We start from the raw sequence: 23736 nt of genomic DNA, 5'->3' as shown, positions 1-23736 counted from the left end.
TAAAATTTGAGATGAGGTCATGCTAATTTGCTGAGGCTGGCCTTGAATTTGCAATCCTCCTGCCTCAGCCTCCCAAATTGCTGAAATTACAGGCATGTGCCACTGTGCCTGGCTTCATTTTTCACCTTTTATGAAGATTAAACTTCAAACAATAATTTGTTCATGCCAGCAAATCTTAGTCAATCAGAGAAAGTGTCTCTCCTGTCTGTTTCCTATATCTTGCCCCTATTCTTGCCCCACTTGCTGTGAAGGCCCCCTGCATGGTCCTGGCTTCCACACCCTTGCAGACTTTTGATGGCACCCACCTTATCTTTTCTTTTAAATTTTTTTTATTATTATTTTTTGATTCATTGTACACAAATGGAGTACAACTTTCATTTCTTGGGTTGTACATGAAGTAGGGTCACACCGTTTGCATAATCGTACGTAGGGTAATGATGTTTGTCTAATTCCATTATCTTTCCTTCCCCCACCCATCCCCACCCCTCATCCGTCTACACAATCCATCCTTCCTGCATTCTTCTCTTACCCCTCCCACTCCCATTATGTATTATCCACTTATCAGAGAAAACATTTGGCCTTTGGTTTTTGGGGATTGGCTTATCTCAGCATGATATTCTCCAACTCCATCCATTTATCTGTAAATGTCATATTATTATTATTATTTATGGCTGAGTAATATTCCATTGTATATATATGCCACAGTTTCTTTATCCAATTCATCAATTGAAGGACACCTAGGTTGGTTCTATAATCTAGCTATTGTGAATTGAGCAGCTATGAACATTGATGTGGCTGCATCTCTGTAGTATGCTGATTTTAAGTCCTTTGAGTATAGGCCAAGGAGTGGGATAGCTGGGTCAAATGGTGGTTCCATTCCAAGTTTTCTAAGGAGTCTCCACACTGCTTTCCAGAGTGGTTGCACTAATTTGCAGCCCCACCAGCAATGTATGAGTGTACCTTTCTCCCCACATCCTCGCCAACACCTGTTGTTGCTTGTGTTCTTGATAATCGCCATTCGAATTTGTCACCTACCTCATCTTAAAGCACATTCATGCCATTCTGTGACTTTTACACCTTCTGCTCCCTTTCTGGCCTTGGGCTGACTCTTTAGCATGGTAGCCAAGGACTTCGATGTTCTGAAGCCAGTGTGCCCTTCATTCCTCACTCCTGGTTTTCCATGCGAGGCACAGTGTGTGTGTACATGGACACCATGTGCTTACTGGGGGTGTTCTTTTTTCTTTTGAATGGCCACTGCTGCCTCTTCCCTGTATACTCTCCTCCTGGTGCTTCCTACAAATCCCAGTTGAAATGCTACTCTGGGAGGGGCTAAGTGATACATAGGCCCTATGCTAAAATGGGAAGCTAGCATGCCCTAGATACCACAGCTAATGAAGTACACACAGCAAGTAACAAGCACTTGGACTGTGGACTAATGTCAGTTAGGAATGAAGCTGTAAAATCTTAAAATATTCGAGTGTTCAATTTAACAGCATTAGAGAATAATCAATCATACTGGAGACTGTGTTATTCTGGGAATTGGATCAATTAACACATATCGACTGAACAAAAGATAGAGACCCCATAGATGTGCAAAAGACAGTCTACAGTATCCACACCCCAGTGATCACAGTCTCATAATATACTAGGAAGAGACTGGTACTTCTATTTTTTTGGTACTGGGGATTGAACCCAGAGGTGTTTAACCACTGAGCCACATCCCCAGCCTTTTTTTTCTTTTGAGACAGGGTCTTGCTAAGTTGCTTAGGGTCTCGCTAAATTGCTGAGGCTGGCCTTGAACTTGCAGTCCTCCTACCTTAGCCTCCTGAACCGCTGGGATTACAAGTGTGCATCACCATGCCTGATTAGACTGGTGCTCCTTTTTCTTTTCTTCAGGGCTGATGCTGAAGACCAAACTCAGGGCCTTGTGCTCTGCCACTGAGCTGAATCCCCAATCCCTGACACTTTCTAAGCAAGGGAAGGAGTATCCTTGTTTTTTCTTTAAATTTCTGTACAGGGGATTGAACCCAGGGCCTTGCATCTACTCGGCAAGTGCTCTGCCACTGAGCTACATTCCCAACCCTTTTTAAATTTTATTTTGAGACAGAGTCTCATTAAGTTTGCTCAGGCTGGTTTCAAACTTGTGATCCTCCTGCCTCTGCCTCTCGAATAGCTGGGATTACAGGTGTGTGCCACTATGCCTCACTGATAAAGAAAATCTTTTGCAAACAATAGCCAATAGTAAACTTCATGGTGAAGTGGTTGACAGTTTCTATTAGAACCAGCAACAAGGCTGGGGATGTAGCTCAGTGGCAGAACACCTTCCTAGCATGGCCAGGCTCTGGGTTCAATCCCCAGCATCACAAAGAGGACACACACACACACACATATGCACACATATACACAAAACCAGCAACAAATAAAAGATGTGAATTCATAGCACCTATTGGCCAATCAATTGGGTAGTCTGTTTCATACACTATACCCATATCCTCACCCTCTGACAGACATTTGCTTCTCAGAGATCCTCCTAAGGAAATATGAAATGTTGACAGAAATATAAATAAGGACTCTTTATAACATTTAGAAGTGTTACAAATGACAGTGGTGTAATCATTATAACACTAAGAAGAATCAGAAATGATAACAACCTAAAAGCCTCCAAATGGGGAGGTAGTTAGGATTGTTTGGGATCTCCCTACAGTTAGATATAATTAGTTATTAGAAATGCTTAGGGATATGATAATGTAATGCTCCTTTGTTGAGTTAGAATGATACAAATTGTATTTAAATATTTCCTCAACTATTTATAAAATCTCTTCTGCTTCTTGGTGGAAGGGTTAGAAGTCATTTTCCTGAGAATCTCAGAATCTTTTCTGCTTAAGTTCCTGAATGTTTGAAATGGTTTCCAATAAATTCCATTTTATTTTTGGGGGAAACTTCCTTAATTGTATCTTTTCCTTCCAAATCTCTACAGATATATGCTTCTCTCAAAATTTAGATAGTTTTTTTTGTGTGTGTGGTACTGGAAACTTAACTGAGTGGTGCTTTACCACTGAGCTATACCTCCAACCCTTTTTATTTTTTATTTTTTGAGACAGTATCTCAGAAGTTGCTGAGGCTGGCCTCGAACTTGTGATCCTCCTACGTCAGCTTTCAGAGTTGCTGTGGTTGCAGGCATGCATCATTGTATCTGGATCCATGTTTGTATTGTCTGACTATTGCAGATAAGAGAGTACAGAGAAGCTTATAATGAAAATCAACTCGGGATTTTAAAATGTCCTCTTTTAATTGAAAATTTTTATTTATTCCTTTTTTTTTCTTTTGCAGTACTTGGGATTGAACCCAGGGCTTCTTGCATGCTAGGCAACTGTCCTACTACTGAGCTATACTCCTAGCCCTTTTTATTTTTATTTTGAGACAGGAGCTCACCAAGTTGCTGAGGCTGGCCTGAAACTTGAGATCCTCCTACTTCAGCCTCCTGAGTAGCTGGGATTACAGACATGCCCCACCATGCCTGGCTTCATTTATTCTTCTGGATAGGAAACACATCCCTATGGTTCAAAAATCCAAATATACAGGAGGCTGGGGATGTAGATCAGTGGTAGAGTACTTGCTTAACATGCCTGAGGCCCAGGGTTTGATCCCCAGCACTGGAAAATAAATCCAAATATACAGTAAGATATCAAGAGAAAAGTTGCTCTCTTATCCCTGTCCCCATCTGCCTAGCCCTGTGCTAATATGTAACCATTGGTATTAGTTTCTAGTGTGTGATTACAGAGATTTTTTTTCTAGCATATATTTAAGCAGATTTAAATGCATTCCCTCCTTCTCTCTTCTAAGTCACTGTCACCTACTCCTCTTGTGCCTGGCCAAATTGACCTCCCCTGCCCTTCCTTGTTACAGATCCTTACATCAACCTGGACTTTCCTCTTTGTGAGCTTGAGCTTACCAGAGATGAGTTTAGCCCTGTCCAGCCCTTGGACAGGTCCCTTTCCTGCCAGGCAGCCACCTAGCCATTCTCTGGGCAGACAGGGTGTGGGTAGGAACATGAGCATGTGCGCCACTGGCCACCTCTGAGGGTCTTTAAGCTACTGGGGCAGTGTGTGTGTGTGTGTGTGTGTGTATAAATGACAGCAGCCACCTTGACTGACACACCCAGTATATGCTTGAGTTCATTAGGTTAAAAAAAAAACCCTGGAATCTCAGCTTAGGGTAGGATAATACAGCAATCTTCTGAAGGGCTTATACAATTGGAAAACATTCATTATTACTATTTTCTACATTTTGAAGGTTCCATAACTTTCTGATGCTTTCTACAGAAAGTGAAGCTTGGCAATTTTGGCTCCCAGCATGAGTTAAAAATAAAAAGATTGAAAGAACATTGTTCAGAATGTTGTTTTCTAGAACCAAGATGTTAGACTGGTAGACCTGAGGCCACCTCTCAGGAGCAGAGTGACTGCCTCTTGGTCCTGTGTTCTTTCTGTTCCCTTGAGGGTCATTCCTTCAAAAAGCACAGTGAGGGCTGGGAGGTGACTCAGAGACAAGTGTCTGCTTTTGAAGTCCGTTCCTCGCTGGTTATTGAATAACATGAAATAAGAGTTAAAATTGGAAATGACGCCAGCATTGAGTAGTTGGGGGACAAGGAGCAAAGTTATTCCACTGGAAAAGTGGAGTGAGGGCCTTGCTTTGACATTCCACGATTCTTTTCAAGTCCCTGACACCATCTTTGTGGTCTTGGTAAGGTCACAAAATTATTTTGGGTCTCTCTCTTTTTTGGTGTGGTGCTGGGGATCAACTCCAGGACTTTGCATATGCCAAGCAAGTGCTCTACCACTAGCCCCATCTCCAGCCCCATTTTAAAAAATCTTAAAAGTTGAGAGTCAGGCTAAGACTACATTTTAATCTACTTAGTTAAGAGAGTCAGTACTCAACAAAGGGAGACATGTCTAAGAATTTCTTTATTGACAGTAAGTGGACCTCACAACCAGATCATTATAATTGTGAGGAATTCAACCAGAAATATGGGGATTCCATGGCAGATAGAATCCCAGGTGCTCTTCATTCCGGGCTCAGGATGCTGTTTGTTTGCTTCTTCACTGGGATATCTTTTTCACTAAGACTTGAAATTCTTCGAAACTAACTTCTCCATCTCCATTCTTGTCCAGCTCATTAAAGAGGTCGTCTATGGTGCTTGGACCCTGGTTTTAGACAAAAAGGATCAGACTAGGGAGGGGGAAAAGCTGAATCAGATACTACTACACATTTTCTGAAATTAGTGGTACTGGGTCTTCTTTCCAAGAAGACTATCTGACTTTCCAGTCACATGCTACTGATGGTTAGGTGTGGAAAAACCAGCTTTAGGTATAGTATTGGTCTATGTCATAGAACTAGGTACCTTTTTTTTTTTTTAACTCAGCCACCTTATAGGGGAGATCTACTTTTTAGGTGAGGAAACTGAGATTCAGGACAGCTGATGACTTGCTCCAGGATGCATAGTAGTTAGCCGAGGGCTTGGGTTTCAGACCTTGACCCCAGACTCCAACCCTGTAAAGAGCTACCACCTGAAGTTTTCCTAAACCCTGGGCTGCAGCACGCCTCTGGATTATCCAAGATGACTTTGGATCACCGGTTCTCATGCTTTAGCATGCATCAGAGTCACCTGATGGGCTTCCTGACCTTAGTAGGCAGAGATGGCTGGTTTCACGGCGATCAGAGTTTGTCATTCACTAACCCTGTGGAGCGCCTACCATCTGTATTTCCAACAGGTTCCCAGGTGGAACTGATGCTGCTGGTCCAGGACCAGGCTTGAGAACTGCTGCTTGAGATGTCCTATGAGGTCATGTTCAAGCTTTGTGACCACTGATATTCCTGTAGTGTCCCAAGCAGACTTCATTTTTTTGGTCTCTGCCATAAAACTCAAATCTTAAAGCTATTACTGCTTGGAATTTTAGGTAGGAGACTATCTGTGGCCAAATAATACTTAGAAAACCTATTGAAATAATGGTTTATGTCAGCTTCAAATTACACTGGCTGTCTCTCTATATCTATAGGTACATATACATAAAATAGTGGTTAAAAACATTAAATTTACCATTTTAACTATTTTTAAATAGACAGATCAAGTTTATTTACTTTGTTATACAATAGATCGCTACAGGCAAGATGTATTTTAATCCTTTAAAGTCCTACAAAGAAACTTGACCTTTTGGGGGATCGCAAGGCCAAACTCTAAGGTAGTTATTCAACATGTTTTATAAATACAAAGCATTTACTAAATTCTAAACCATATAAGGTGATGATAAAACAGAGTATAGCTGGAAAACCTTAGTAAATATAACCAGGAATATGTAAGGAGACTTTTAACACTTACTATTAATCTTCCTACCTTTTTCCAAATTATGATAGTCTTATGCACTTTTTGTAGGAAATACATAAAATAAAGAAAAATTTATCAGTCTTACCTTTTTTTCCTCTTTGTGCTACTGGGGATTGAACCCAGGGGCGTTCTACCATTGAGCCACATACCCAACCCTTTTAAGTTTTTATTTTGAGACAGGGTCTTGCTAAGTTGCTGAGGCTGTCCTTGAACTTGCAATCCTCCTGCCTCAGCTGCCAGAGTAGTTGGTATTACAGATATGGGCCACTGTGTCTGGTGAGTCTTACCTTTCAAAACGACTCATTTAATTGCCTAGGCTTTCCTGTTAGATTGTTGTTTTTCTTCCTTTTAGAAAAAGTTAAGGTTCTTAAAAATTTTAATACTCTAAAGTTTTTTTCTTTTAATTAAGAATCATCTTTTCTTGCTGGTTATTTTACTGTTTTTGAAGGTTATTTTGGGGTTGAGTATATCGATCGGTAGTAGAGCACATGCTTAGTGTGCATAAGATCCTGGGTTTGATCCCTGTTACCACACACAAAAAAGTTATTTTAGGAGTTGGAGGTGTAGCTCAAGGTTAGAGTCCCTGCTTAGCATGCCCAAGACCCTGGGTTCAATTTCCAGCAACACACATGCACACAAGTTACTTTATATTTCAACTTCAAGAAAATGAGGAAACATCATATAATGTTGAATTCAGCTGTTTTTTTTTTTTTAGCATTACAAACAGAAGTCTTTCCAACTGCCATAGTGGCAGAAGGGGACATTTCCAATTAAAACCTGGAAAGCAAGGATACTTGAAGCAAATGCCTTCTTCTGAAGTTCTAGCTAAATAGTGATTGAATTGGATGTAACTGCTGCACAGTCATGTTTAGTTGCAAAGGGACAAAGACAAAGACTCTATCCCTAACCAAATCTTAGCCAACCTCCCCTGAGTCTTCTGCTTGACTGAGCCTGGTTTTGAGCTTCCCTCTCTGGGAATCTAGTTTTAGCAAGAAACCTTCTAAGTCAGTTTAGGGAAAATTCCCAGCCCTTGGGATCTGATTACCCTGGGTGTCTTGTTAAGTTGGCCTGCCTTCAGCAAAAATTCTGTCAGGTCACTTTACCAGAAAATCTTTATCCTTGGTGTTTCATTAGTATTTTCCATCTACTGACCCCACCCCTCTCCTTAGTTATAAACCCCCATTTGTTCTTGTTGGAGTCCTAAGTTGAACTGGTCTCACTCTTCCACTGAAGACCCCATGGTGATCCCCATACTTTTCCTGACTGTTTCCCTCTCTCACCCCCAGTAATTGCCTTACCATCTTTAGCAAGTGTCATAAGTATTTTTTCTCTAACAAAAGGAAAGAAAGTATATCAGAGCAAAGAGAATCAACCTTTCCCTATCCCCTGTTGCCTCTGGATACATTTTGATTTTGTCAGCTCTGGGATGGTTTTGATGTGAATCTTGATAGCCAAAGAAATTTAGTTTCTTCTGGAAAGTCATTTAGAAGTGCATGGTTGCCTCATTAACACAAATTTAAGTGCATAACACAAATTAGCACAAATTTAAATGCTTTTGAAATATAAGTGGGTGCCAACAGGGCAGTTTGTCAGCCTGAAGCTGGGTTTTCTTAGCACATCCCCAAGGAAGTATTGGTTTTGTTGAGGGAGTCTACATTAAAACAATGATGCACATTCAAGACCAATAAATATTATTTTGCAGTCCTCTTTGTTTTCCTAAAGCCTGGCACAGAGGTGCTGAAACCAGGCCGAAGGTCTTAGCGGATTTGCATGGTGACTTGGCCAAAGTGCTTAATGACTGCTTCCATTTACCATGGAGAGTTCTGTGCTGAGCCTGTGGGAGGGGTATAAGGCTGTGCCCTCCCTTTCAGGGAACTTGCTTGACTTTAGGGGAAGTGCCTGCACAGAGTTTCTTTTCCTCCTTGGCCCCTCCCATCATCTGAAGATCATTCAAAGGCTCTATAGACCTGTACTCACTTTGAGCAGAGTAGGGAGTTCAGTCTGAATCAATAGCTTCAGTTCATCCTTTGACAACTGGTCTGGATCACCTTCTCTGGCTGCATATTTTTCAAAAATGCTCTTCAGTTCTTCGGGAGACTTTTTACAACTCATTTTGATGTCCTGTAAATTTGGAAGGAAACTAACTTACCAAAATTCTGAGTGTTATCAGCAGAATTTTAGTTCTACTGGGCCTTTTCCTTGGTCGAGATGGGAGAATAAGAAAAAGGAGAGGAGGAGAAGAAGAGAGGGTCAGGGTAGGAACTTGGCAATGACACTAGTAATTATCAGTGGGTCTTAAAAACAATCTTAGGGCTAGGAATGAGCTCAGTGGTAAAGCACTTGCAAATTTAAGTGCATAACAGAAATTAGCACAAATTTAAATGCTTTTGAATTATAAATGGGTGCAAGGCCCTGGGTTTGATCCCCAGCACTTCAAAAAACAAACTTCAATAGTATGTTAAATATCCATTCTTAGAATACATCTGTTAGGAGATAATCCCTGGAGATAAACATTTTTCTTAGTAATTAATGACATTCCCTTCTCAGGTCCGCAGTCTGTACTCTGGGCTGCAGTCTCGGAATCCCTGACCTCAGCTTCTAGCCTCTAATATCCTTAGATGGCACGACCCACTTTCTCTCCAGACCACTTTCTTGAACACCATTCTTAAAGGAAGCAAAGTATTCCTGCAAGCAGAAGGAGCTCTAGGTGGAACTAAAATCACACTAACCTTGTCACCTGACAGTGCAGGACAGTGCAGCAGCTAGAAGAATCAGAGACTCGTGAAGAGTTGAGAAGGATCCTGTGACTTTTATAGTCTTTAAAGATACACCACCCTGATTATGAAATTTTCCTTTTGTTTGCCATTTAAGGGTAATTATTAATGGTTTTTGAAACCTAAGCTTAAGCCTGCATGAACCTCTTAATTAAGGGCAAGATCTAATAATAGGGCCACCTCAACAGTTAATTGATTAATGGTTCAGAGTCCCAAGAGCAAGCTTGGATTTTTGTCTCCCTTAGGTGTGTTTTCCTTCCAGTGTAGAATCAAGGTATTTGCTCACAGTTCACATTTCAGATTGAGTTAAATATGGAGGATTGTTTTCAATTTAGTTGCATTTTGAGGCTTGAAAAAATTACTTTCTTCATATCCAGAAAAAAAATGCTATCACAGAAGGATAATGTTACATAGTTTTAAAAATTAGAGTATGGCCCTTCACCATTAAGCTAATAAAAAAAATTATAGTATGGCCCTCAAAGTCCTTACCTATGTCTTGAACAAGACAGTTATTTAAATATTTCAACACATGAATAAATGAATGGAAGTATTGCTTCAGAAACACTTTTAAGAAATGGGAAGGAGATACTCAATAATGTGGGGTTTTATTTGACAAAGCAAGATTACTGAGTAACACAGTAGTTTTTCAACTTTTTCATTATTTCTTGTTCTCATTATCTGCTTTTTATTTTTCATTAGCCTTTTCCTTAACGAGTATATTTTGGGAATCATTCTACAAACTTAGGAATACCCTCAGCCTACTCTAATACAATTGGAAATCCTTCAAACTTTTTTGGAACTGCCAGAATTTAACATTGTAGACAAAATTGATTTCTATTGGAAAGCGTTCCATGAAATAAGTAGGCCATTTCCAGGGGACATTGATCTAATACTGATTATAAGTCACAGGAAGGGGTTCTGGGTCGACTTTAAAAGCACTTAACAGCTTTTAAACACTTGTACACTTCCACACTGGTAGAATTTTCTCTGACCTGCATTATATCACCTACAAATTGAGACTTGAACTATCAGATTGTATTTCTTCCTGATTCTTTTCAGCTCTAAAAGTCTAGAGCCTTCTTTACATCGGAGAACAAACATGAAATCTTGAGTTCCTTAAAAGCTTCCTACCAGTCTTGAGTATTTATCATTCTGTGTGTCTTCTCTGTCTTGCATATATTATTATTTTTATTACAGATTATTAAACTCTGATTTGCACCAGTATAGAATATGTGTTCAGTCACTGGTCGGAGTTAAGACAGGAATTGTGTTTTTAGTTGTAAGATTTTACACAAGAATATTCTGATTTTGACAGTGCTTTTTAAATTGCGATTTTAGAAAAATTTTGATGTTTTTACATGTAGGCTCTGTTCTCTTAGGAGGAAGTAGGCTTTTGTGAATAACCGTATCAAGAACTATCTTTTTTCCCCAACATCTTTTTAAAAATATTTCAAGTCTACAATAAAAGTACCAAGAATAGTACAGTCTTGGTACTCCAATCTACCTTTTGACTAGATTCATTAATTGCTAACATTTCCATGTTTGCTTTCTCTTTCTCTGGACCAACCCCTCCCCACCATGAATCATTCGAGAATCATTTGTGAACATTTATGTACTTACCCCCTAAATGCTTCTGCATATGTCCCCCGCCCCCGCACAAGGACATGCTCCCACATAATTGCAATGCCACTATCACAGGCCATATTCAAATCTCCCCAATTGCTGAAATAGAATCTTAAGATCATTTGTCCTTTCAAATGATCACTTGTGAACTAAAGTTGATAGGGTGGTTATTATATTTCTCTTCTAGTGTCTATATTGAAGAAATGATTTTAATAGCTAGATAATTTTTTTGTGGTGCTGGGGACTGAACCCAGGACCTCATGTATGTTAGGCAAGTGTACTACCACTGAGCCACACTCCTCAGCCCAATAACTATATAATCTTAATAGATTATATGACAAATAACATAATAATATGGCACATGGCATATATGATGATATATATATGTAATATATATATCATATATATTTTATATATATAATATATATGTGTGTGTGTATATACACACACACATTCTAAGAAGCACTTTTATCAGTTAACAGTCTTAGGTTACAAATCTTTCATTTCAAGGAAGACCCCTGATTAAAACGGGCCTAGTGCAACTTGTCAGAACTTATACAGCAGCAAATGCTAACCGAAATTGAAAAACAACCTGTGGGTCTTCTCAGTTTTGCTTGCTCATTTCTTCCAGTGACACCTCTTTACCCATAAACCTAAAACCACGAGGGTAAGCCTACAGTCAGAAACACAAAATCCACTAATAGATAGTCTCATGAAACATTAACTAAAAATATATGGAGACAAGCGATAAATGCAGGGTGTGTTCACTAGAGTGCATTTTGAAATGCGAGAAGGGGAAAGAATGACAGGTACAGGGTTGGTAATGGAAAAATGGAGAGGCAAAGGTTATTTATCACCTTGCTGCTGAATTGCTTGATCTTTGAACAGACTTAACTTTTCCTTAGGAAAACCCAGAGTCATTTATTTTAAAAGCTCAGGGTGTCACAAGCTTCCATGGCCATGTTATTCTGCTCCAAGTCAACAGTATGTGATGCCTGAAAAAGCCGTGTGAGAAGAGGGTACAGTGTTAGTACCCAGTCATTGCAAAACAAAACAGGTGTGGAATGCTATCATGTGATCTTTTTATCTTGAAGTTTAAAATGACCTTGAATACTAAATTTCAGCTATCCCTAAAAGGGACAGTTTACCTGTCCCCATACCTGGTGCCCACCTTCCCTAGACCCTCAGACAGTGTTCACTTTCTTTTCTACTTCTAACCTTTGCCTGGGCTGTGAGTCTGCTGCCTTTGGGCCTGCCTGTGCTCATGCTCAGTGATTGAGTTCCAGAGGCCTTCTGATTATAGCCAATGCTTATTGAGGGTTTATTTTTACCATGGGCACTCTATTGCCCTAGGCATCCGACTCCTGTGACATCATGAAATCCTCACAGCAAAGTTATGAAATGGATGTCTACAGAAACGTCTAAATAACATATTAGCTTCTTGTTGCTGCTGTAACAAATTACCACAAGCATAGTAGTTTGAAACAAATTCTTTCAGTCCTGCCTGGAGGTCAGAAGTATAAAGTGGGTTGTCAGGGCTGTGTTGCTTCTGGAGGCTCTATCCGTTTGCTTGTTTTCTTTCAGCTTCCAGAGGCTACTTACTCATGGCTCTACCCACCTTCTTCAAAGTCAGCAGGGTAGCATCTTCTAGTCTCTGTCTGATCCTGTCATTAAGTCACCTTCCCTGATTTTTACCTTTCTGTCTCCTTCTTTTAAGGGCCCACTTGATTATATTGGATTCACCCTTTTAATCCAGGATAATCTTCTATTTCAGGGGTGGGTTCCTTATAAAGGATGAATTTAGCCTCTCTTTATCTCTTTCTCCCCTGTGATGCCTTCTGCCATGTTATGACACAGCAAGAAGGCCCCCAAGACCCTTAACTTATCTGCAAAGTCTTTTGCCATGTAAGGTTACAGATTCTTAGTTCCAAGGACTGGGATATGGACATCTTTGGAGGGAGGCATTAATCAACCTTCTCCAGGGGCTAAGTGAAAATGAGTTAACAATGTATAGATTATAGATTATTTGGTAGGGTGAGCAGAGCAATAGTACTAATTGTGGAGCAATAAGGTGGACTGGAGGGTACCCCCGAGGCATGGGCTTTAGTGGAATGGGAGGGAGAAGGTGCCTTCAGAAAAGTGTTGAAGAGGTGGTTTTTGAGTCACAGGGTAGTGGGAGGGAGTGGAGGAGCTCTTGGCATTGAACCAGTGTAGCCAAGGTAGACAACATGTTAGAATCCGTAAGAAGAGCACAGCTAGCTGGGCTCATGTATGAGGTGAGACCTGAGTGCCACCCAGCAGTTTAGATTTGATCTGTAGTGATGGAGGCTGCTGGAGCTAGCTGTGCAAAGCAGTATTAGGTAACATACCATTGACATAAGGCTAGCCCATATTTTTGGCACAACTTGAATATGGACTCATAAAGAATCAAAATCAGAGTAAGGCTTGAAAGAAAAGAAGGAACAGGAAAACCTAATGGATGGTAGGAAAGGAACCGAATGGACAATCCTTGTAAAGAAACTTGAGGAACACACTAAAAAGTCGAAAAAAATCACTTTGTGTCTTGCCTGAGAGACTGAAAATGGTCTGCTAGTTGTTAAGCTTTCTCATTGTCCCTCAGTGAAATATCCAAAGGCAAAGAAGGGAGGGAAGGACCACAGCTCTGTCAGATAGGCCCCATACACATTGCCATTAGTAGTTGCATCATTTGTAAGAGAATTTAACTTTCTTACACTTTTTTTTCTTTCTTCCTTACACTTTGCTGTTGAAGATACCTGGGTGCAGTAAGGACTTGAACCCATTACACTTTTATTGTGGTTTGTAGAAAACTTTGGCAAAGGTTAATTAGGATCATATTTATCCTCATTGGTGGTTTTACATCTAAAGCTTTATTACTTATTGATCCTTCTTTATTTTTCTTATGCTCTTTGGCTCAGTTCCAAGAATGAACAGATTTGGAGAACAGATGACAGTCAGTATTTCAGCCAAATTAGAGGGGTCAAGACAATCCTTTTGCAATGGAAAGGAATTTTTTTTTAGATGCAAAGTCTGGGTCATTTTGGAAATGTTGGGAATAATTGTATAGCATATTTGAAGTTCTGTTCTTTGATCATCTCACGAAAATAAAATAGGTGTTTTTTTTTTTTTTGTGGTGCCGGGGATTTGAACCCAGGGCCTTGTGCTTGCAAGGCAAGCACTCTACCAACTGAGCTATATCCCCAGCCCAAAATAGGTGTTTTTGAAACTTCGATGTTCTCTTGTCTCCTAGGCTTTTTTTTTTTTTTTTTGATATTGGGGATTGAACCCAGGGGTGCTCTACCACTGAGCCACATCCCCAGCCCTTTTATTTTTTATTTTGAGACAGGGTCTCACTAAGTTGATTAGGGTCTTACTAAGTTGCTGAGGCTGACTTTGAACTTGTGATCTTTCTGCCTCAGCTGCCTGAGCCACTGGAATTCCAGGCATGTGCCACCACTCCCAGCTGAGGCTTTTTGTGGAAGGAATGCAAGAAATAAAGATGCTTCAGTTCTTTTTTGCTGAATCAGTTTGCTTATAACCCAAGAGGTTGTCAGGCACATCTTTAGAGCTAGTAGTGTTGTTTGATAACCGCGAGGTTCTTTGCCTGTGTAAGACTTGAAAAATCAAAAAGGAACAGAAAAACCTAATGGACAGCAGGAAAGGAATGGGTTGGGGAATCCTTGTAGGGTACTTGAGGAACACATGAGAAATTCTGACCAAATCATGGGCATCCTGGATGAGCCTCCTCGAGAAGCCCAGAGAGACCCCTCCTGTTTCCGCCTTCCCTGTAACTTTCCTGTCAATCCTCACTCTGCTTTTCTCCTTTTGCTGCCATTCAAGGCCTCATTTGGAGAGGGGAACCTGTTTCCCCTTCTCCCCAGTCTCTTCTGCTCATTTCCTTCTCCGCTGGTTCCTGTGTTAGCACACTGCAATCACAGCAGCACTGTAGTTGCAGTTGGTACCCTTTGGGATTTCTTTCTTTGTTCTCATTTTGGGAGAAGGTCATGTTTATTACTTCTGAACACAGTGTGGCTAGTGTGAACTAATATCTTTATGTAAGGCCTTAGTAACCCATTTCATTTTTTGTGCCTTAAACTTTTATTTTCATTTAAATAATATTATGGGCAAAGCCAACAGTTCCAAAAGGACTGTTTCTTTCTATAACAAAAGAGTCAGTAATCTTTCCCTGCCCTCTGATGCTCGCAACTCTTCTAGCTCTTTCTCCTGGTATTTATCTCCAGGTTTCTAAATAACATTGTCACATTTTTCTTTTAGGAATTTCAAGTTTTCCCATGTTGTAGGAGTATTTAATGGCCTTAGTATTTAATGACCTACGTGTCCACTGCTTTTTCCTTCTTTCCTTCCCCACCTCCATACTTCAGTTTTGAAAATGTTTACTGGTCTGGAGATACCTGTTAATTTCATTCCAAATAAGCACAAAAACAGGTTTCCTGATCTTAGTTGGGTAATTTTATCTATTCTCAATGGTTCAGATCAGAGCATTTCTTCAATACCAAACTCCCCAATAACTGAACACACATTGAAAGACTCTACGTTGTTGGACCCAGCTAAGTAAGTAAGGTGGGTGAATTGAATGGAGAATCACTGGACACTTTTTTTTGTACTGGAAATTGAACCCAGGGATGCTTTACCACTGAGTCACATCCCAAGCCCTTTTAAATTTTCTATTTTGAGACAGTGTCTCACTAAGTTGCTTAGGGTCTTACTAAATTGCTGAGTCTGGCCTTGAACTTGTGATCCTCTTGCCTCAGCCTCCTGAGTCGCTGGGATTACAGGTGTGCACCACACAGCACACTTTTAACAGGAAGCCGGGAGAGTTTATTGTCATGGTCTGCCAAGATGGTTTTGGTTGTCTGAATTTAAATGGAACTTAAATGAAATTGAGACTCTGAATACACTTAGGACTTCTTGTGAGTCCATGGCAGATGGTGTGGTCTTATCTGCTCTTTCCTAGAAAATACATAGGCTGGGTGTTCATAGGCAGCTCAGCTTCATAAACTGGAAGCCAATGCCCTCTCTCACCTCACTCCAATAATACTTAATCTAGCCACAATTAGTCAACCAAAGAAGATAGGGAAGAGATGCCAAGGCCAAGAGCAGTTCTGAATGGAGCACTCCATCCAATGCGGGATGCAATCTAGATGCAATCTTCTCCTCAGTGACTCCTGGAGCTTGCTTGGGACACAGAGTTCAAATGGTTCTATCAGGGGCACTGATAAGATGTTATTTTCTTAGAAAATTCTTGCCTCAGGAAATTCCGGTTGTTGGGGATGCCAGTAGAGCAATATGTGACGGTTAGGGTGTGGGGGTGGGGAAAGGAAAAGGAGTTTTTATAAGGGAAACCCAAGCAATTCTGGTAGCACAGGTCAATTGACCCAACTATAATCTGTTCTAACAACTTAAAAAAAAATGAAACAATGAGATCATAGTGAACCCAACAAACAGAGACCAGACTAACGAGAAGAGATGAAAAATTTAAAAGTCACTTTTTTCTGAATTTCTGTGTTATAACCATAAAGATGAATCTGAAATTATTTTTTCTGAGTTCATTCATTCATTCAGTGTATACCATGTTCCAGATCCATATATGTCAGGGACCAGGAATGCAATGGAGATGAAAAACAAAGCCACCCCAGTCTCACACACAAAACACTCACCAGACACAGACTGAGAAGGTCAGGAATGGGAAAGAACTTGGTTCTATGAGGTTGCACAGAGAGGGCCGTGACTAGGCTACAGCTCCTTGATCTCAGGGTTAAGGATGGTTCCATTTAGGACAAGAGAGTCTGGAGGTGGTAAATCAACAGGACTTGATAGATTGTATATAAGGGAGAGGGAGAGATCAAGGGTGCTACTTAGGTTCCTGACCCACAGAATGTGCTAGAATGGATATTACTATATTACTTTTTTTTTAAAGGAATTCTTACAGTGATTTTCTATAAATAAGACACTTCTGGTTTACCTTTCTACAAGGACTAACAGATTTGCTTATGGAAAGTCTTTAGGGAACATAATGGGCAATGGATGGGAAGATGTTTATCCTGGGAGAGACATGAATAACAAAGTAGAAGGCCTCAGAGGCCCAGAACTTGAAAGGTGAACATAGCCTGGAACTGACAGAATTAGTGACAACAGGAAGGAGGTCATAAGGATTCTCCTGATAATTTTTTAAATAAATATGTATTTTTTTAGGTTTTGATTGACCTTTATTTTATTTATTTATTTGAATGTGGTACTGAGGATCAAACCCAGTGCCTCACACATGCTAGACAAGCACTCTACCACTGAGCCACAACCCCAGCCCCCTGATAATTTTTTTACAAGTGATTTGAATGAAAGATGAGAAGCAGAGATGAAATGGAAGCACAGTGTGAGGCATGTGTGAAGGATGACTGCTTTTGAACAGGAACATTGAAGAACTATCAGATATCATATGTTAGGGAACATGCCGACCCAGTGACCATTTCACTACAAGTACTGCTTGAAATTTGGGAAATGATAATTTTACAAAATGGTAAAACTGAATTTGTTTTGTTTTCTAAGGTGATTGACATGCCTGAACACAACCCTGGCAATTTGGGAGGAACGATGAGACTGGGACTAAGAAGAACTGTTTTCAAAACTGAAAATTCAATATTGAGTAAGTTTTCTAGATGGTTTATTTTACAAGACATTGGGCGCTGTTCTCATGGCTGTGCCAGGAACCAGCCCACTTTGGAAGCTCAGCCCTGTCTCTTCCAGCAGTTTCTGGACCTTCTACTCTATCTCTTGCTTGTCCCTTCTGCTCTTGTTGGCCCCTCTGCTTTGGGCATTCTTGTCCCTGGAAAGGTTCTGTTGTGGCCAGGCAGGCCTTGGTAGAACACAACATAAGTGCTCCTTCTCATTTGAACTGCAAGACACTTTGTTCAGTGAGCTGTTTTGTGAGTTACCGATGCACTTGGAGATGAACTTGGACTGGGGAGAGTGCTCTGATTCAAACTCAATTCCTTTGAATCCACAGCTCTCTCTACTACATTGAAACTGGCTCCTTGTTCCAATCTGACTGACCTTGGGTGCCTCATTAATGACCTTCCTAATTAGGAAGGCAGTTAATGTCTCAGAAGTATATTTCTTCTGGGCTGAGGGTATGGCTCAGTGGTAGAGAGAGTGCTTGCCTGTCATGCCAAGGCCCTGGCTTCCATTCCCCCATACCAGACAAAATAAGGAAGTGATGGCTGTAGAAGGCTCTTTTGTGGGGAGGGAGGACATAGCAATTAGGACAGCCATGCAGGGGATTCTGGGGTGACTGGTAAAAAATTCTGTTTTGTTTGTTTTGTAGTATGGGACTTGAACTCAGGAGGAGCTCTACCACTGAGCCACATCCTTAAGCCCCCTTTTTAAAATTTTTAAATATATCTTCTTCTATTCCCTCACTAGTCCCAGCATGGGGGAGGAAAGTTTGCCCAAGGATCTCAGACATCCAGAGTCATTCCTGTGAAGTTATAAGAATACCTTAGGGGCCTGGTGCTTTGTGGTAGAGAGCTTGCCTAGCACGTGAAAGGCCTTGCTTTGGATCCCCAGCCCCACAAAACCAACCAAACAAGAAGAGAATACCTTAGACAAACACCTTCTTAACTAACAGGAGGAGTAAGACCGGAAATATGAGCTTCTGCTTTAAAGATGAATATAATGGTTCTAAGGAACGTAATTCTTCCTGACAAGAATGAAATTTAAAAAGTTTTGAAGTGAATACCTTTCTTTTTTTGGCTAAGAAGCATTGTTCTTTAAGTGACTAGTGTTTTTCTTTATAAACATAAGAATCTTTTCCTCTTTGTGGGTATTAGTGTTTCTTTGGCTTTTAGATATTTTCAAATACTTTGGAACTTTGTTCAAATAGTTGCCTAAGTGACAAAAAAGGGTTAGTGAAAAAAAAAATTAATGTTCTAAAATTATATCCACTATAAAAGATTCAGTGATAATTGTACTAAGCTTTTTAAAAAGAGCATTGTATTTAATATATTTAAAGGTGATGAAAATAAGACTGATTTAATATTTGTTTTTCTTTACAGTAGACATAAAAATAATGTTGATGATTTTTGTGAATCTTAAATACGGCACCAAAGTTTGTTTAAAACATTTTTTAAACAGCTTTATTGAGATATAATTCACATACCATCAGCTCATCTGGTAGTAGTGTACAATTTACTGGATTTTATTATATTCTAATTTTATTTCAACCATCACCACAGTCAATTTTAGAATAGTTTCATGACCTCCAATAGCCTCAACCCCTAGCCATCACCACCCCTACGCCATCAGCCTCTGGCAGCCACTGATCCACTTTCTGTCTATAGATTTGCCCATTCTGGATATTTCATGTAAATGGAACCCTATGGTAGATGGTCTTTTGTGTCTGGCTTCTTTCATCTACAATGTTTTCAGGGTACATCCACAGTGTAGCATGTGTCAGGACTTTATTCATTTTAACGGCTGAATAATATTCCATTCTATGGGTACATAACATTTCATTTATTTATTCATCAGCTTATAGACATTTGGGTTATTGTCAGGCAATAATTTGTTGAATTATATTGCCTTAAGTTTAGACTGTGCTTCTTAGTTTGTAAAAGGTAAGTGATACATGAACCTATGGTCCTCAGAAAGGATAGGATTTTGCCTTTCCACCCGTGGGAGACTGGATTGCATAGGTCTCCAGAAAAGGTTGTGTTGGGGAGTAAGAATATGAACACTGTGCACAGCTCTGTTAAGGATCATAGACATATAAACCCAAATAGCACCATAGTGTTTTGTGGGCTTTCCCTGCCTCCAGTGGGCATATTTGTTCTGTGGCATCTTATTTTTATTTTTTTATAAGATCACACATTTCTTTTGTAGTATCTCCCCTGCTCCCAAGTTGGCACATTTGTGTGGTAGGCCTTTTCTCTAGTCAGCACATTTTTGCAAGGGTGGCATGAACAAAATACATTTGCCTATGTTGCTTGTAGAAATGTTGAAATTTTGATAGAAAGCATTTTGATGTTTTGATGCTGTTTATTTTTTTAATTTAAATTTGATTTATAGAGGGCTGAGGTTGTAGCTCAGTGGTAGAGGCTTGCCTAGCATGTGCCAGGCACTGGGTTCAATCCTCAGCACCACATAAAATAAATAAATAAAATAAAGGTACTAAATTTTTTTGATTTATAGGCCAGTGCTTACAATGTTCTGTATTAAATGAAAAGACAGGAAAGAAAAGAGTTGTTTAGTCAAAGAGACTGCCTTGAAACAGAATCAAGGCCTGAAGATATTACTAGACATAAAGGCTAGATTACCAGAGTGATTCTAATTTATATATTCAGGAATAATTCCTAATTTTTTTCAGTCATCTGTTAGCCACTTAAGGGTTATGAAAGCTATAAATTCACTTTTTCTGAGGTGGAGATGATAGGTATAAATTGATCTGAACAAAAGTACTGGTAGTTATCATTTGCTTTGTTTGTAAGAAATGTGTTCCTGGAAGCTCACTCCTGTTCTGTGTTCCATTTGTGTGTGTTGTCTTTGTTTACAAAGGCTTTTTCTTGTGAAAGGATTAATGACAATGTGTGTGGAATTGTCAAAGCTGGTTTAAGGGCCTTTAGAAATTAGGTATTTTAACTGTATACAGTGATGCACACCTGTAATCCTAGGTACTCAGGAGGCTGAGGCAGGAGGATTGCAAGTTCAAGATCAGTCTGGGTAACTTAGTGAGACCCTGTCTCACAATAACATTTAAAAGAAGGCTGGGGATACAGCTCAGTGGTGAAGCACTTGCTTAGCATGTGCTAGGTTCTGGGTTCTACACCCAGTACTGAAAACAAAACAAAAAAAAAAAACAAAAAGGAATCAGGTAATTTTATAAATGTATATCTATGACCCTTTACCTAAGTTTGTATATCCATGGTCTTTTCTAAACTTTATTTATCATGCTGAACTTTTTCATATGAGGGTGTTCATGTCCATTATTTGAGCATATACTGTTTTCTTCCTTCTTTTCTTTCTTTCTTGTGTTGGGAATTGAACCCAGGGCCTTGCACATGCTAGGCAAGTGCTCTACCACTGAACCAAATCACCAGTTTTTTTTTCATGATGGAATCTTGCTATGTTGCCCAGGCTGGCCTGTAATGGATGGGGCCCAAGTGATCCTCCTGCCTAAGCCTTCCGAGTAGCTGGGATTACAGACATGTGCCTGGTTCTGGGCACATAGTATTTAATTGAGTTAAGTACTCTTAACCTACCGATTCATTTCCTGTTGATAAACATTTCAGATTGGTTCCAGCATTTTATTAGAAAAACGCTGATTCAAACATCTTGACATGGTGTTGATGTTTTTGTTCCTTTGAATGTTTCCTTAGGCTAGATTTCCAGGAGTTGGATTATTAAGTTGAAGGGTATGAACAATTTTATGACTGATAATTCTGCCAGATTGTTTGAAAGAAGGGGTGAGTCAGTTCCTAATGACATTAACTCTGCTAGGGTGCCTGCTTTCCCTAGTCTTTCTTGGGGCATTATTACTTTTCTTCCTGTTCTGTTAGCAAGAACAAAAGGAGCCCTTTATGATTGTACTTTATCTTGCATATCTTTTCATTGCTACAGAGTGAAACTTTATTCCCCCAAATGTTGATTTACTCGTGTGTAGACTGCCCAGGCCTAGGGTTTTCATTAGCACTTAAACATGGGAAGGGAGAGATCTATCTGACCAAAGCCCATTACCTAAATCACCTAAACCTGGGATTTACTACCCTGGGGTAATAAACATTTGTGGCTGAGGTTATTGCAGTGTGAGAGCAGCCATAGATGACTTGTAAATGAATGAGCATGACTATGTGCCAATAAAACTTTATTTATGACCACTGACATTTAATGTTATATAATTTTCTGTGTCGTTTGAAGTTTTTCAACTATTTGAAAATGTAAAAACCATTCTTAGTTCAAGGGTCAAACAAAAACAAGGGGATTGTATTTGGCGGTGGGCTGGGCCACAGGTTGCTGAATCTTGGTCTGAACAAGAACCAGCACATGGCAGAGGCAGCAAGAGAGAGAACTGAGTGACCACATCTCCCAGCTTGTGTATTTGCCAGCATACATATTCCTATTTAGTGACAGAGAATAAGACCAAGAGGTCTTCCAGAAGCCATTTGATCCAACATCTTTATTTTTTGGCAGAGCAAGTGGAAAGTTGAGAGGTGAAGGGGCACCTGGTAGGTTGGAAGAGTTAAGAACAGGACTTGGGATACTGCCCCCATTAGTTTCTAGCCTTCCACTGAGCCAAGCTCCCTGACTCCACAGTCCCACTGTTATAATCACTCTCCGAAATGTAACTCTTAAAACACACATCTTGCAATTGTTAGACTCATTGGATGTTTTCCCCTTTATTGCATAGATATTATACCTCAATTAAAAACTTTTTATCTGGGCTGGGTGCAATGGCACATGCCTATAATCCTGGTGATTTGGGATGCTGAGGCAGGAGGATTATAAATTCAAAGCCAGCCCCAGCAACTTAGGAAGACCCTGTCTGAAAATAAAAAATAAAAGGGCTGTGGATGTAGCTCAGTGGTTAAGTGCCCCTGGATTCAATCTCCAGTACCAGAAAGAAAAAGAAAAAAAAAGAAGCAAAAAATCCCACATTTTATCGGGCAAGTTAGGTGGTAGGACATGATATGTATTCTTATAGTGACACCAGTAATTGATTGATTCATTAGATAACTTTTGAAAAGCAGGGAGAAATGACACAGAGCAGTTAAGTGTGAACTGGGATACTTTGAAGAATACGAGATCAAGATGGAAGGGCTTAGGCTTAGGTGACAGGGGAACCAGAGGTGCACTGAGGAATTTGGTTTTTAAACTTTATAATTTTTGTTTTTGGCTCTCAACTGAGCACAGGAAATGAGAACATAATAAAGCACAAAGAAATTTAGACAAGGTTTAGAGTTCATTCAGAGTGTGTTTGACGATATGTTTAATGTTACCTCCAAAGTGTTACGGACCCTAGCCTTAATTTGTTCTAGAAAGAACATATTTTCTGGACCATTCAGTGAAAAGGTTTGAATACTGCACAATTTGTTTATGTGCATTAATATGGATGCTGGTTACCATCAACCTAACTTAAGCTCCCAAATACTTACGCCTTCCAAACTAGCACCCAAATGGTAGGTGTCCTTAACCTATAGAAATAGGGGACTATCATGGGGTGGAAAGGTGCAGAGAGGTGTAGAGAGGGCCTGAGGACTCTAGGGGAATAGGATGGCCACCCCTTGAGCACATTACTGGGTTATGGGGTCATTAAAAGCAAGGTGGACACCATTTTCCCCTTCATAGGTGTCCAGTGCAGTTTATACAACTGGAGACCAAGACTGATGATTTCCTGTCAGAGTTCTGAGAAGATGGCCCTCATCTTCAGGGCAGACACACAGGACCATTGAGACTTGATGCAGGCAGGTGGCAGCTCGCAGAAGAGGCCGAGGAGTGTTCTTCAGGGTGATACCACCAGAGTGTGACATGAGTGTAGGGTGCAGATCAGCGAAGCCATCTGGACAAGGCAGGTGAAAATCAAATGCTTTAAGAAAAGACTTTGTGCATTTCAGGAACCTTCTCTGCATTTCCTCATTTAAGGGGAAGAACTTGACTAAAATGGTTGGTTCTGCTTTACTATAAGAGAAAAAGGTTTTTGTTCTCAAAGAACAGAAGCACGAGGTCAATTAGGAAGGTATTGAGTGAGGCCCAGTGTTAAGGGTCTGGGGAACATTCATGGCCCTGGAAATGCAAAGTGGTCAAATCTAAAATTTGAAAGAGCTGAAAGAAATGGGGACAAAGTAGAACAAATTTTCAGGGACTAGAAAAGTTGCTTTTGCTTTCTTTCCTCTTATCAAAGCCCTGCTACAGATAAACAGCTTCAAATTTCTGTTG

At 40.1% G+C, this 23736-nt stretch overlaps 2 protein-coding genes across 6 annotated transcripts in view; one reads left to right on the top strand and one right to left on the bottom strand.

The window, feature by feature from the left end:
* Ctps2 (CTP synthase 2) overlaps positions 1 to 23736 on the top strand; it is a 97952-nt gene that overhangs the window by 48551 nt on the left and 25665 nt on the right. For all 5 annotated transcript variants that reach the window (XM_047537047.1, XM_047537050.1, XM_047537048.1 and 2 more), the window contains one exon: positions 17359 to 17455. In XM_047537047.1, coding sequence (XP_047393003.1) covers positions 17359 to 17455 — 97 coding nt within the window. The remainder of the gene's footprint in view (positions 1 to 17358; positions 17456 to 23736) is intronic.
* Positions 5097 to 8491, bottom strand: S100g (S100 calcium binding protein G). Its single transcript, XM_047537053.1, has 2 exons — positions 8357 to 8491; positions 5097 to 5201 (listed from the first exon to the last, which is right to left on the bottom strand). Exons 1-2 carry the CDS (start codon positions 8489 to 8491, stop codon positions 5097 to 5099), a joined length of 240 nt encoding a protein of 79 aa, XP_047393009.1.

Source organism: Sciurus carolinensis, chromosome X (genome assembly GCF_902686445.1).
Source record: "Sciurus carolinensis chromosome X, mSciCar1.2, whole genome shotgun sequence".
NCBI classification, from domain to species: domain Eukaryota; kingdom Metazoa; phylum Chordata; class Mammalia; order Rodentia; family Sciuridae; genus Sciurus; species Sciurus carolinensis.
Note: the sequence above shows the minus strand (reverse complement) of the source record. Positions and strands in the feature narration are given on the sequence as shown.

Excerpts from the sequence above, each read along its gene's own strand:
- S100g (XM_047537053.1), bottom strand. The coding sequence starts at position 8,491 with ATGAGTTGTAAAAAGTCTCCCGAAGAACTGAAGAGCATTTTTGAAAAA. Across the intron at positions 5,202-8,356 it reads AACTCCCTACTCTGCTCAAA|GGTCCAAGCACCATAGACGA; the intron begins GTGAGTACAGGT and ends GTCTAAAACCAG.